Below are 15,000 nucleotides of genomic sequence, written 5' to 3'. Positions count from 1 at the left end.
ATAAGTTCAATTATTTGAAATCACTGCTTGTAGGATCTGCTGCCCATGTTATCGCCGGATTGCCTCTGACAAATGGCAATTATGAGAAGGCTATTGATCTTCTAAAAAAGAGATTTGGGAATCGTCAAATCGTCATTTCAAGTCACATTGAAGCTTTGACTAAAATCTCGAAAATAACGTCCATTCATGAAGTGAAACGGCTTCGTAATCTGTATGATACGGTGGAATCACATATGCGTAGCCTCGAGAGTTTGGAAATTTCTCAAGAAACGTATGGCTGTTTTCTAACGCCCTTGATCACGCAAAAATTCCCAGAAGAGTTCAGGATTGCCATCACACGAAATCTAACGTCTGAAACGTGGGTCCTAAAGGATATTATGTCCGAATTCCAAAGGGAGCTACAATTACGAGAGAACTGTCAACATGTCCCTGGAGAGGTGGGGAATAAGGAGTTTCGGACGCCAAACCCATCAAGGCGTATGCCAGTTTATCAACCATCGACAACTTCAGCCTTGTTTGCGGACGGTGGGAAAAGCATTCATCAAGGCCCTTGGTGCACATATTGTAAGGGGTCACATCCATCTGTTAAATGTAATGTGGTAACTGACATCTCTGCAAGGAGGCAATTGCTTCGACAGAAAGGAAAGTGTTTCAGATGCCTACGTAATGGCCACCTCGCCAATCAGTGTAGTAAGGAATGTCACATCTGTGGTTTGGGTCATCATGCCTCTATCTTTGAAAATTCAAGTAAGGAAAAACAATCAACTCCTCAAGGAAGAATTGCAGCCACTAATGAAGGAGTTGCACTCAACCCTACTGTAACATCATTCCAAGCTTCATCTACCAGTATGTTTGTCAGCTCTAAATCCAGTGTACTTCTGCAGACAGCAAGAGCAAACATCTCCAAGCCAGGAAGTGGTGAACATTCTGTCAATGCCAGAATGGTGTTTGATAGTGGCAGTCAAAGAAGCTACATCTCAGAGAACTTGCAGAACACTCTGAAGCTACCTGTGGCTGGCCAGGACGCATTACTGATCAAGACCTTCGGAGAGTCTACTGCCAAACTAAGGCAGTGTCACATTGTTCAATTTGCAGTGGAGGCAGTTGATGGTATGCAGATATATGTTTCAGCATATGTAGTACCAGTGATCCGTGCACCAATCAGTAATCAAATCATTGAGTTTACTCAAGCTTACCACCCTCACTTGTAGTGCTTAAGGCTCGCTGATAATTCCCATGGTGGTGAGGATTTGAGTGTAGATATACTTATCGGTGCAGATTTCTACTGGAATTTTGTAAGTGGAAGTGTTGTTCGTGGTCCAGAATCAGGTCCTATTGCCCTTTCTACCAAAGTCGGTTATATACTTCCTGGACCAGTTGGAATTCTTGTGCCAGGGCAGGGAGACTCCTCAATCAATCTTACCGAAACCCATGTGCTCAAGATCTCAAATTGTGTCATTGAAGGAGGAGATTCACTTGAAGAAGAAATTAAGCACTTTTGGGATTTAGAAACGCTAGGAATCAAACACGATGAACCGACGGTCTATGAGAAATTCATTGAAGATATCAGGCACAATGGAGAAAGATATACAAGGAAACAGTGATGACTCACGTAAGCTCTTCAAATGTGCAAAATCGCTGTTTAATCAAGAAGCCGACCTGACCTTCCCAGGCTATAATGATACAACAAAACCAGCCAATGACATCGGGAAGTTTTTTGCACAGAAGATTGAGCGCATTCGCACTGAACTTGATACAGCTGCCTCAAACCTTTGTCCAACAGCGACAGAACCACTATACACATCATGTCCTACTCAGTTGACTTCCTTTACAGAACTGAGTGAAGAAGACGTCAAGGGCCTAATTGGGAGATCAAGCAAGAAGACCTGCAGTTTAGACCCCATGCCCACCTCCTTGGTGGTCGAAAGTCTAGATGTACTCCTGCCAGTCATCATTACTCGGATGTTAAATCTTTCTCTTCAAAATGGCAACTTCCCTGATACCTGGAAGCTAGCAGATGTTCGACCTAGACCAAAGATTGCTGCTGAAGCACTCTTCGCCAACCTGCGACCAATCAGCAATCTTCAATTTGCTTCAAAACTGACTGAGCGGGCAGTGTTCTGTCAAATCCACGATCATCTTACCATAAATAGACTCTACCCTAAGGCGCAATCTGCTTATCGTGAACATCATAGTGCAGAAACTGCCCTGTTGCGAGTCAAAAATGATATCCTACTCAACATGAACCAGCAGCGTGTCACATTACTCGTGCTTCTTGACCTTAGCGCAGCATTTGACACTGTCGATCACACCATATTGCTGGACCGTCTGTCCTCTGAATTTGGCATATCAGGGCAAGCCTACTCGTGGTTCGACTCCTATCTTCGCAACAGATTTCAGTCTATCTCCATCAACGGCAAGACATCGACCAAGACCCATACAAAGTACGGCGTCCCACAGGGTTCCTGTCTTGGGCCTCTTTTGTTTGTTCTCTATACAAGTAGACTGTTCAAAATCATCGAACATCACCTTCCTGATGTGCATACCTATGCGGATGATACACAACTGTATGTATCATTCAGCGCAGACTCAGGCTCTGAGCAGTCAGCAGCATTAGAGGCCATGCAAAGTTGTATTATGGATATAAGGAAATGGATGCTCCGAGACAGATTAAAGCTAAACGATGACAAGACCGAGTTTATCGTAATTGGCACCAGACAACAACTTGCCAAAGTCAACGTAGATTCCTTACAGGTTGGAGAGAGCATAGTTACAACAGCCAGCAAAGTAAGAAATCTAGGCTGCTAGTTCGATGACCAACTCAAGATGGACACGCACATTAATAACATCTGTAGGTCTGCATTTTTTCATCTCTACAATATTAGGAGAATAAGGAAATATCTTAGCTCTGACTGCGCACAGACTTTAGTGAATGCATTTGTTACCAGTCGATTAGATTTCTGCAACAGCCTGCTCTATGGGTTGAAAGGTAACCAACTACAAAAACTTCAGCGCGTCCAGAACGCGGCCGCCCGTGTCATCTGTAACATCAGCCGCTATGAGCATATTTCACCTTCGTTATACAATCTCCACTGGCTGCCTGTCAGCTACCGAATCCAGTTTAAGATATTATTGCTTGTATATAAAACTCTTAATGGCCTTGCACCCCTGTACCTATCAGAACTCATAGAACTGAAAAAGCCTGGGAGATATAACCTGAGAACCAATTCGGACACACTCTTATTGAAGTATCCTGCGTTCAAGAGTCTTATCACTCTTGGTGACCGCTCATTTACATGTGCGGCACCAAAACTCTGGAACAGTCTCCCCAAGGCAATACGAAATGCGAACAATGTAAACACCTTTAAGCGCCTTTTGAAAACGCATCTTTTCCGCGATGCATTCAGCTGCTATGAGAAACAGTAACTATGCGACTCATTTTTATTTATATATAGATTATCTTTTGTACGCATCTTTTCCGCGATGCATTCAGCTGCTATGAGAAACAGTAACTATGCGGCTCATTTTTATTTATATATAGATTATCTTTTGTAAATAGGTTTTGTAAATAAGTTTAATGAGCTTTATATATTATAACAACTTGTAATTAAGGTATATTAAGTTTCTCTCGATATTGTAATTTTTCTTTCCATATTGTAATGCGCCTGTGAGCATCTCTCAATGTAACAGGCGCACTATAAGTAATAAATTATTATTATTATTATTATTATTATTATTATTATTATTATTATTATTATATGAAGTCAAATTGCCATTGAAGCAAGATCATCCCTTACTCCCAGACAACTATCATTTAAGCAAAATGAGGCTGGAGTCATTGCTGCGGAGACTAAAATCGAAACCCGAAGTCCTCAAACACTATGATGAAGTCGTTAAGGAGCAACTTGAAAGGAACACTATTGAACCAGTGAACTTGACGGAACAAACAGAAGTAGGCAAGATCCACTATTTACCTCACCGAGAGATTATCAGGCTTGATAAGGACACAACTAAACTCCGCGTAGTCTATGACGCATCTGCTAAGCATGATGGACCAAGCCTCAACAATTGCTTGTACTCTGGACCACCCCTCACTCCCATGATCTTCGATTTAATGACACGATTCAGGGCTCACAAGGTTGCACTTACTGCCGATATAGAAAAGGCGTTCCTGAATATTGCTATTGCTCCCGAGCACCGTGACTTCCTGCGATTTCTTTGGGTTAATGACATTCTTACTGACAATACGAAGGTACTCATTATGCGATTCAACAGAGTAGTCTTCGGAGTTAATTCCAGCCCATTTCTCCTTAATGGAACTATTAGACATCATCTGAACAAGTACATGGATAGAGATCCAGAATTTGTTGAGGAAGTGTTACGTTCTATTTATGTGGATGACCTGGCTTCTTCAAAGCCTGATGTTCCTTCAGCCTATGACTTCTACTCCAAACTCAGGAAAAGATTCGTGGAAGCTGCCTTCAACATGCGCAAGTGGCTGACAAATGATCAGGAGTTGGCAAATAGAATCAAGTCAGAGGAGGGCCAAGTAGCGATACAGCATCACCCCTCTCCTGATTTACAGCAAGAAGATCAGACTTTCTCCAAGACACAGTTTCAGAATGTGGATAATTCAGAAGGTCTTCCAAAGGTGCTGGGAACATCTTGGAATCCTATAGAAGATAAGCTTGTCTTTACTTTCAAGAGCTTAACCAGTTACCTGACAGAAGAAATCGTCACAAAACGAGTCGTTCTCAGTTCTATTGCGAAAATATTTGACCCTCTTGGAATACTGTCTCCAATGTTTGTTGCATTCAAAATACTGTTTCAAGACATTTGCAAGAGGGATGTTGATTGGGACGCTCCTCTGGACGGAGACGTACTGGAACGGTGGAAGTCATTGTTACAGGACATACAAACTATTTCGAGTTTCTCAATCGACAGATGTTACTCATCGACACTGAACTGTGTTGAGACTCCTACATTTCAGTTGCATGGGTTTGGAGATGCATCAGACAAAGCCTTTGGTGATGTTGTTTACCTTAGGATACAGTCAGAAAATTCAGTTGTTTGCAAGCTTGTTGCCTCGAAGACGAGAGTATCACCTTTACTGGTATCACCACACCCAAATTAGAACTTCTGTCTGCATTGGTGCTTGCAAGACTAATCACAAGCGTTCATAAGGCACTTGGTCCATCTTTTAATATCACTGAATGTGTATGTTGGCTGGATTCAGAGATTGCATTGTGGTGGATCAACAAGACTGATAAGGAATTTAAGGCATTTGTACAAAATCGAGTCGTTGAAATCCGCAAGCTTGTAGCGCCAGATCTATGGAATTATGTCCCTTCTGCGCAAAACCCAGCGGACATCGCATCACGAGGGTGAAGGCCTCAAAGCTAAAACATGAAAAACTTTGGTGGGAAGGTCCTGCTTTCTTGAAGGGGAAGAATCCTGACAGTTGGCCAAGTCAGAAGGAGTTTGGACCAAGGAATTTCGAGAAAGACGTCTTCAGTGAAATCAAGCCAGCGAAAAAGGTCACTACTGTCGCTGTTGCCGTGGAAGTCAAGGGACTAGATGAAGTAATCCCTCCTGCTAATTTCAGTGACGTCTACCGACTCTTAAGAGTAACGTCTTACGTTTTGAGATTTATCAGGCGCGTTCGGGGAAGGCAAGGACATCCTCAGTTTACCTCAGTGGAGATTCAGCCGGAAGAATTAAGTGACGCGGAATCACTGTGGATCAAGCATGTCTAGAAGTATGTGCGAGAGGAAGAAGATTTCGGACAAACGCGTCATTCCTTGGGTCTCTGTGAAGACGACAGGGGCATATTGAGATGTGGAGGAAGACTACATAATGCGTCCCTGCCGTATTCAGCCCGTTTTCCTGCGATTCTACCCCGGAAACATCAATTCACTGTTCTTATGATCAAGAGGAGTCACAGCAATGTCATGCACAACGGCGTCAAAGAAACACTAACTGATTTAAGGTCAAGATTCTGGGTTGTAAGGGGTAGACAGACCGTACGTGACGTGATTTCGCCTTGCGCTACATGCAAGAAACTTGAAGGGAGATCATACAATGCTCCTCCTCAGCCTCCCCTCCCAGATTTCAGAGTATCAGATGAATTTGCCTTCACCCAGGTTGGTGTCGATTTTGCTGGGCCAGTCTATTTAAGAGATGTCTTCTTCAAGAGTAAGAAGGTCTTCAAGGCATACATTGCTCTCTTTACTTGTGCTTCCTCTCGGGCCGTCCATCTTGAGCTTGTACCTGACTTGACGACAGAAACGTTTTTGAGGGGCCTGAAGCGGTTCATATCGAGAAGGGGGATGCCACGCTTTGTCGTTTCCGACAATGGGAAGACCTTCAAGGGATCAAGACTGAAAACGTTTCTTCATTTACATGGAATTACCTGGCAATTTAATGTTCCTCGCGCCCCATGGTGGGGAGGGTTTTTCGAGCGTATGGTGCGCTCCGTGAAACGTTGCCTCAAAAAAACTCTTGGGAATGCACGAGTCACGTATGAAGAGTTCGAAACGGCGTTGATTGAAGTTGAAGGAATTCTTAACTCACGCACTTCGACTTACCTCTATGAAGACCTGGAAGAACCACTCACTCCTGCCTCCCTATGCCTCGTGCGAAGATTACTTATTCCCAATCTAAGGCCCGAAGGCGCCATTCCGCCTACCACAGCAATCGAGTTGTCCAGAAGACGGAAACATCTTGATATGGTTCTTAAACACTTCTGGAATCGTTGGCGAAGGGAATACCTTACTGAGCAGCGCCAGCATCATCTTGGAAGGAAGACCGCACTATCTCGAGTGATCAAGCAAGGAGACGTGGTATGCGTTCATGAAAAAAAGGTGCCTTGACAAAGGTGGAAACTTGGTACAGTAAAGGAGTTAATTCATGGCAAAGATAATCACGTGCGCGCAGTTATCGTTCAGTTGGGTTCTGAGGGGAACAGAACCGAAATCAAACGCCCGGTCCAAAGGTTGTATCCTATTGAAGTTTCTGAAGACCGTCAATATCGTGTTAACAAGGAGAAGGAAGATGCAGCGCAGCCGGTTGTTAGATTTATTCCAGACGATCAAGTGGACATTGTGCGTTGCAACTGACAGTATCTGTCGTAGTTACTTTTTAGGGAACGTTGCTGTATGTTGCCTCTTAAAGTTGATGTAAAATCCTTTGATTGACAGGGTCAATCAAGGGGGGGAGTGTGTTGGAACAGAATTGCGTTACATTGTACTCTATTGCGTTACTCGAATACGAAATGGATTGGATAGTTTCATTTTTTTATTGACACTTTTGTATCGAGTGTTTTTACTTCGCACATGGATCGTGTAGTCTCAAGCTCACGATCTCTCGTGTAGAAAGAAGTCTGTTCATTCGGAGAAATACGAATACTTATCTAGAGAGTTCTAAGTCTTTGCGGAATAAAGTTCTGAATTCATACTATATACAAGGCAACTCGTCTTCACTGGTAACTCAACCGAGGTGAAATCAAGGATTTTAAGCGATTCGGGTTACCTCATGGCAAGTTGGTGTGCGATTAGCCGCTCCATTACATTTATGTGCCAACTCTATTTTCTTCTACTACTAAACCGGCAACTTAATATGAATCAAGAGCTAAAATGTCCATGGAACATTTTTGTTGAGTTAAGAAGCCACTAAGACGAGCAATGTGTTTCTAGGCGAATTCTCTTTGGTTTGGGATGCCAAATCAAACCGACGCCATATTGGTTCTACCGATGGTAATAACCTCACCGAAGAAGATATCTCTCTCTATCAAAATATGTTATTACAATAATTCTGACGCCTGATATCAACTTCAAAGAGTAGTATTCTATTTCACAACAATCTCACTCGCAAACTCATTTTTCAATAGAGGTATGGGAGCTTTGATCGAGCGCCAAGAAGAAGGTGGAAACCTTCTGACTACGGTGTTTGACAACGAATTTCAAGGGATTAGGGTTGGGTGGGAAGGCCGTTGCTATCTCCTCTTCTGGGCGCTTGATCAAGTTTGAGGAGCAGAATGCAGTGAGAGTCATGTTCTATCATTATTAATCCTCCCTAGGGATCACCAAGCTCAAGGGAATCCGTTATAGCAGATTGGGCGAGAACACCTCCGGGATTTAATCTTCGCGCTTCATTTCGAGTGACGTGAATAGTGCAGAGTATTGATACCGGTGTTTCTTTATATCCCCGTCCCGCGATGGTTGTCCAATACTGTCAACTAGATTCTACACACAAGGGCACCCAACGAGCAAATTAGTGCGTATTGTACAGCACCTCTAAATGCTCTCTTGAATTCACAGCCTTCTACCGCTATTTTCGTTTTCTAAAGCAAACCGGTTTTTTGGCCACTGGGGTGCACTATCGCGGTTCCACTAGTGAAATTGAATGTTAGATCGTTTTCACTCGGAAAGGACTAGCACTGACTGCAAACAGCAATCAGCCATGTGTTCATGATCTCCAATCACGGAAGTGAGGTTCCCAACCGCTGTGACCAGGGAATTTTCTTCCCTTGCCACGACGGCTTCGATCGGTATCACGGCTTCGCCGCTCATTTTCATCACACCAAAGGAAAAAAAAAACACTCTGGTACCCAGGGCATGCCATTTCAGTTGGTTCTTAGCGTTGATAGTTAAGTTTAGAGCCATTATATTTCATAGGTATACACAGCACACTACGAGCACACGCACCTATGGATAAGCTCGGACATCTGTGCGCTCGTTGAAATGTTCTGAATAGCACGGGCTACTAGAATGCAGCTGGTTTTAGTTTCCCAGTGAATACATTACTGCTTTTTCGAATCGTTGATTTTGTTTAAATATCACTGTTAAGTTTAACCGACTGCACTCATTAACTTGTATATAGAGTATCAAAATGCGGACCTTTGGGGCCTGTGGGGGGAAGGGAACGCACCCCGTGCACCCCCCCCCCCCCCTGGTTACGGGCCTGGACTCTCCTAGACGAGGTTATTTATCACCAGGTAATTCCATCGTTTTGGAAATAGCAGCTGCTTTATTTTTCATCAGCATCACAAATTCTTGCCGATTGTGGCGCTCATTTTGTTGAAACTCAAGCACGCTTCCAAACAGACCTGTTTATGTTCGTGAGTTGTGCACGCGCTGCGGGCCTATTGTCACCACGGACTTATACTCTTACAACCCGGTGACATAGTGTGTAGTGCACTACAGGGCACTACCACAAAAAAACATCTCTAAGTCAATATGGAAAGGGAAAGACGTTAATTCATCAGAAAAACCCAAAACCATTTGCTTAATTAGACCATCAGTGAAAGTACCCAGAACTTGTTGAGTTCACCAATTGCTACCAATTTTGTTTAGTTCACCGAACTGTAACAATAGACCATATTCGTACTCCCAGTATTGGACTGGAACTAGCTTGCAGTGGAGGTTAATGCGGGGGTATATATATTAAAAAGTATTTGCATTTGAAAAGATTTCCCCGCATGAGCCTCCATTGCAAGCTAGTTCCAGTCCAATACTGAGAATACGAATATGGTCTATTGAACAAAGCTTTCAGCTGGGTTTCTGCTTATTACGAAAGTATGAGCAACCTTACCTATGAACAAATTGACTGAAACTGGACATCAAAGTTAACACTTTCACCCCATTGACGAGTAAAATTGCCTTGCATTCGATAGAGTAAAAGCTATCAGTGTCACTCAGGAGGGAAGGGGTTAATACAATGATCAAAGGTCACTGCAGAAATAGAAGCAATGATCACAATGAGCACATGCAAAAGACAACACAACCACCATAACGTTTGTACTGGAGTTGTTTATTGTGAATGAAACCTTAGGTTAATAGACTTCAATTGGCAGTAGCTACATAGATCAAGTCTACTAGCAAACTGAATAGCTCAGATGCAGAACATACTTCTGGAATAAAAATTCAAAGATTATTCCTAAGCAATGCCACAGAACCATGTCCACTTGTTCTGTATCACCGAGAATACCTTACTAAAGTTTATGTGGATGATTGCTCTTCTCGATGTAAAGATTATACAAGATTTTAGTCACTAATTGAATGACCTAGTGTCCTCCAAAGCATTGATTTCGCTAAAGGTTCCTTCACCCAACTTGAAATGAATACTATAAAGTCAATATTGTAGTTTCTGTTTCACTATATGAAATACGACCAGGATTCAACATTCATGCTACCCTTTAGGGTGCCTTGACGCCAACCACTTTCTTGCCTCCCTAAGAAAACAGAAAAAAAAAAGCAAATGAACACAACTTTACTTACTGTAACTGAAAATTAATATTTATTTTGTATTCTTGAAGCTGCTTGCATTTCAAGAGGTGGTCTTTTTGCTTCCTTTAAAGTTATTCATACACTTATTTGAAAGGCCTTCCAAACAACGCACTCATGTCTAGAAATCCACGCAATTAGATGCAGACCCAATGTTGAAATCCAACAAGAAGTTTCCCTTTAACTCTAAGCATTTGCAACCCCTTTCCAACAATAAGGTAAATGTAAGGGTTAGCCTTATTTTTTGATGTGGTTATCTTGGAGGCAGTGCAGCCTAGTGTTAGGATGCTTGCCTTGAGACCTGGAGTTCCCGGGTTCAAGACTCGTTCTGACCACTCGTTGAATTTGTTCCTGGTAGTCCCTGGTTCAATTTCTCGTCCACACTTTCTAATAGCCAACGGATTTGCCTCTGGCTAGTTGGGATTCTTAACAGTTGTTGTTGTGTTCTGTTGTTTGATTCATTGTGTTTCAATGGCCCTGAAAAGCCCCTATGGCAAGTGGTCAATTAAGGACGGTGCCTACTAATTCAATGGTATTTTGTCCCCGATTTATGATTATGCAGGAAAGGTAGATCTTCCCAAGTGTTATTAAAATCCAAAAAGAAAATTGGGGGCAACCACACATTTTTCAAAGATAATTTATGAACAATATTTGTATAAAGCTCTAAAGTTATAAATACAAGGCAACGTATGGCATCCTTCTCAAATTCAAGCTCAATATCTTTAAAGAATGCATGGTTACCCCCAATTTTCTTTTTGGATACCAAGAGTACTTACTAAGAAAAATATCCCTGCATTAGTAAGCATCACCGATAGGAAATCCGAGTATCTGGAGATGCGCAGAACGTGTGCGCAATAACAGTAGTAGGCACCGTCCTTAAGTATTTTTTGAATCTTCACTTGAGGACTGGAGTTGGGGAACACTTTATGACATTAATTGTATGTAATCCCAGATGCATGTAATGAACTTTGAGAGGAGAGTAAGGGAACACTTGCTGATGCTTATCAAAATTGTCATGCATCTAATTATGCACATTTCTAGACGTTATCCCAAACAAGGCAAGGCACTGTTACAGGAGTCAATTTCTCCAGCAACTTTGCTTCAAAAGTTTGCACATTGCTGGTCAAGGTGATCAACAGGTGTCATGATAGGCAATCACAAGTGTCAAGAAAGTATCCACCCTGAACTACGAAATATTGTGAACAAGTTGCAGAGATGTCACTACACAATGACTAAAACATTTTGTGGTAGCCTTACGACAAGTGCTGCAGAAATACACTGTACTAATGATGTCTTACAACAATAATTTGCAGCAACATCAATCATCAATCACAAATTTTTGAGCAAATGAGCATGTGCAGCATTTTGGTTTCACTTCATTTCTGTAACAGAAGCAAATTTATACTGCATTTCCTGGACCATCGCAAGAAGGGGGAAAAGTTTTTCGCCATAGTTGTATTGTTTTGATTTTCAAAATCTATGCTGGCCTTCAATAAACTAATTTACCTAAATGGTAGAAATGCTGCTGAGGGGAAGGGAGATGTTCAAGTATACTTGCAGTAATTGAATGACAGTTCATGCACGAAATTGAAGGGAGATTTTAATAGGTCTGCAGCAGGGTCATTACAAACAGGACCCTCATCTAGACCACACTTGAGAAAACAATGAAAACAGTTTGAGGAAATGAGCATAGTTTTAATAAGCGCCAAATACTAAGATGATTCATGTGACTGATTGAAATTAAACACTTTGCCCATCAGTGGACTTTGAATCATACATTGTGAGTAAGTGTGATCTGTTTGATTTTCTAAAAAGGTATAAGTTGCGGTCAAAATAACTGTACGCATCGTTTCTGAGGAAACAATACAACGTAAATAGCCCCCCTCACAGTCTCAGCCTCGTGATAAGTGAAAAATTTGTCAATGATTCTGGACTCCGTTATACCAGAAACATTACATTTCACGAAGTCTGAAGGATGTCCTAACTACTGCTTGTAGTCTTTGAAAACTCTCACTGCAAATATCGAAAGGATCCTAAATGTTTTACAGACCCTTTTTTTCCACAGAGATCGCCTTACAGTCCAGTGAAAAGCTGTGGCTGCAATGCAAGCTTGATCCGATCGGGCATCTTAATTCCTCAATTCGCACTTAACCACAATTAATTCCTCGCGCCTTTGACTACAATCTCTTGTGTTTCAAAGAGAAGTGTGTTCTTCTCCTGATTAGAGCACTGACGCATTCATTAGCTTCAGGCTCACTCATCACGGCAGCAATAACTGACCATGGAAAAACTGTGTTCAGCCACCTTTAACAACCAATCATTTTCTCCAAACCACTTTCAATCAGCCAGTGTTTGATGAACATCACTTCATCCAAAAAAATAACAACTGAGTTTGTGATTATAACTGAACTTGCTGGAGTAAAACAAAACTAAGCTAGAGCACCTTCAGGTTAAGTTTGGGCAACTTTTAGAATAATATTGGTAAGCTTTGTTTGCCAAGATAATCCTTCAAGACGAAATATTAAAATTTTCAACACATGCCAATAAAATGCTAAATAAGTTCTTAAATTACACAGCATAATAAGTGGCAAATGACAATTATTATTATTATTTGCCACAGACACACATTTAATTATTATGCCATTGTAGAAAGCTTACCTTCTTAAATTCCTCATCCTGCCGCTTCTCATAATGGCCAAAGTCATCAAAGATTGAAGTCTGGTGCTTGTAAGAGTGAATGATCTTCATGACTTGTTTGCCCTTTTCAGGAGGCACTTCTTGTGTATCCCGGGAATTTGTCACAGGTTTGTTGTCATTATTTTCCAATCGAATGTGACGCAATGCATTGTTAGGAACATCCTTGACATAGAACCACTTTACCTCAAACTTTCCTTTCCACTTATCCTGAGACCAAATACCAGTCTCAATCTCCAGATCCACTTCTGACATCATCATGGCCATACCGCAAAAGTGTCCACTCCCATTAACACTAAAGAGGAGATATGTGGGAGCACCATGACCTTTCTGCTCTTTAAATGCCTCGTTCAAACGCCGATTTCCATGCTCTGTGCTTGTCCACACACTGTATTTGATCGAACGATGAATATCGTCCTCACTGTAGCTTTTGATAATAAAAAAGCGGGCATGTTTCTGTTCAAGAGAGAAGTCCCTTGGATTGTAGCAATTCTTGGCTTTCAATTTTTCAAGCACTGGAACCGACTCTGAAGGAGTAACAGGTGGGTTTGAAGATCCAGGATTTCCAGAGACAGTTCCTCCTGCAGTGCTGGGTCGGGGCCTAGTGCCACGACCAATAGAAGGCTTTGAAACCCCTGATTTCACAGCATTTCCCCAGCTTCCAGAGTCAACTTTGGTAGATGCCATAGCTTGTTGAGAAGTTGGTGGAGGAGGCAGTTTAGGTTTTGGTGGTGGCAGTTTTGGCTTAGGTTTTGCAGGCTGACTAGCTATTGCAGCCCAAGATTTTGGTTTAACCTCCGTAGTACTAATATTTGATACATTAGTCACCTTGCCTTTATCATTCATTCCTTCTTTTCCTTTGTCATCCACAGCAAGAGCCAAACTAGAAAGCGCATTTTCCACATTGCCTGAGGAGCCAAACTCCTCTCCTTTGAAAGAGTCAATGTTGACCCCAATTGGATTTAAGGCTTCGTGTTCTGAAGTCGGAGGTGGTGGTTGCTGGTAAAAATTTGGAAGCAATGGCGCTCCAGAGGCTTGCGTTTGCTCTCCCCAAGAGATGTCATTTGATGTCCCAGGGAAATACAGAGCTGGCGGTCCCTGGGAGCTGTGCCCTAAACTGCTTAAATAAGCGTTTGAGGAAACTGCAACGCCAGCATTGTGATTAAACATCTGATCTGGCAAAAGCTGTTCGCCATTTCCGACCGCACTGAAACCCGAAGAAGTGAAAAGAGTATTGGGATTTAGCGAAGATACACCAGTTGACCAAGTCCCGTCGCTAATTCCTGCCGCATTCAGATACGGAAAAGGCATCGGAGGCAGTCCCGTATTAGATCCAGTCGTTGTACTGGGATAAAATGGAGGCAAATAAGTGTCCGTCAACTGACTGGGCAAGCTTGTGTTCACTGGCTGAGTGTTCAACTGCTTTTCATTGCCCTAAACACGTACCCAGGAAATCGACGACGAACGGAGGCCATTTCGCCAAGACGCCATGGTCGTGAGAGAACGGAAAAAGAAAAATAACACGGCAACGCTTAGTGACGATGACTTTGTTAAATTCTTTCGATGAGGAAAGGTTACAGAATTGAAAATGATCCAAGCTGGACACGTTTCAAAGGCAAATATCGCAAAAAGCTCACCTGCTTCGTTCCCGGATGAAGGTATCGATCGAGGTCTTCGTTCGCCACATTCTGTAGTTCGCCATTCTTATTCGCATAACCTGAAATTCATGGCGACAGAGATGAGCAGGGAGATTACTAGACAAAAATATTTTTCCCCTCTAAAATGATGCTTTAGATATTATATGGTACCTTTTCCACCATGATCCTTGGGTCGCTGCGAATACACGAGAGAAGAAAATTATGTGGAATGCAAAAGGAAATTGGAATTAGTCGTTGTTGGTTTTCGAAGTTGATTACTAATACAGACAAATGCACAGATCTAAGAAATTTTTACCTGGTCTATTGTCGCTGACATGACCCACAAAAATGTAATCGCCTAGGTCACTAAAAAGTTTCAATTTGCG

General features: G+C 42.2%; 4 protein-coding genes across 4 annotated transcripts in view; 3 read left to right on the top strand and 1 right to left on the bottom strand.

Moving 5' to 3' along the window:
* LOC138002423 (uncharacterized) overlaps positions 1-1,211 on the top strand; it is a 1,722-nt gene extending 511 nt beyond the window's left edge. Inside the window, exon 1 of the mRNA XM_068848465.1 lies at positions 1-1,211. This exon is cut by the window's left edge and continues 511 nt beyond it. Within this exon, the coding sequence (XP_068704566.1) occupies positions 1-1,211 (1,211 nt within the window).
* A 2,612-nt stretch (positions 1,212-3,823) lies between these two features.
* On the top strand, positions 3,824-5,134 carry LOC138002422 (uncharacterized). The gene has a single exon (XM_068848464.1). It carries the CDS (start codon positions 3,824-3,826, stop codon positions 5,132-5,134), a length of 1,311 nt encoding a protein of 436 aa, XP_068704565.1.
* An 817-nt stretch (positions 5,135-5,951) lies between these two features.
* LOC138002420 (uncharacterized) lies at positions 5,952-6,872 on the top strand. The gene has a single exon (XM_068848463.1). The coding sequence runs from the start codon at positions 5,952-5,954 to the stop codon at positions 6,870-6,872; it is 921 nt and encodes a 306-aa protein (XP_068704564.1).
* Positions 6,873-9,791: 2,919 nt separating this feature from the next.
* The window catches only part of LOC138003749 (YTH domain-containing family protein 3-like), a 5,294-nt gene continuing 85 nt past the window's right edge, over positions 9,792-15,000 (bottom strand). Inside the window, exons 1-5 of the mRNA XM_068849972.1 lie at positions 14,931-15,000; positions 14,786-14,810; positions 14,615-14,694; positions 12,942-14,411; positions 9,792-10,231 (exon numbers count right to left, since the gene is read on the bottom strand). The exon at positions 14,931-15,000 is cut by the window's right edge and continues 85 nt beyond it. Of these exons, the coding sequence (XP_068706073.1) occupies positions 10,196-10,231; positions 12,942-14,411; positions 14,615-14,694; positions 14,786-14,810; positions 14,931-14,951 (1,632 nt within the window). The 5' untranslated portion in view covers positions 14,952-15,000 and the 3' untranslated portion in view covers positions 9,792-10,195. The remainder of the gene's footprint in view (positions 10,232-12,941; positions 14,412-14,614; positions 14,695-14,785; positions 14,811-14,930) is intronic.

The sequence above is a fragment of the Montipora foliosa genome, chromosome 5, assembly GCF_036669935.1.
Source record: "Montipora foliosa isolate CH-2021 chromosome 5, ASM3666993v2, whole genome shotgun sequence".
NCBI lineage: Eukaryota > Metazoa > Cnidaria > Anthozoa > Scleractinia > Acroporidae > Montipora > Montipora foliosa.
Note: the sequence above shows the minus strand (reverse complement) of the source record. Positions and strands in the feature narration are given on the sequence as shown.

Bases quoted from the DNA above. Each gene is read 5' to 3' on its own strand.
- LOC138002420 (XM_068848463.1), top strand. From the start codon at position 5,952: ATGCACAACGGCGTCAAAGAAACACTAACTGATTTAAGGTCAAGATTC.
- LOC138002422 (XM_068848464.1), top strand. From the start codon at position 3,824: ATGAGGCTGGAGTCATTGCTGCGGAGACTAAAATCGAAACCCGAAGTC.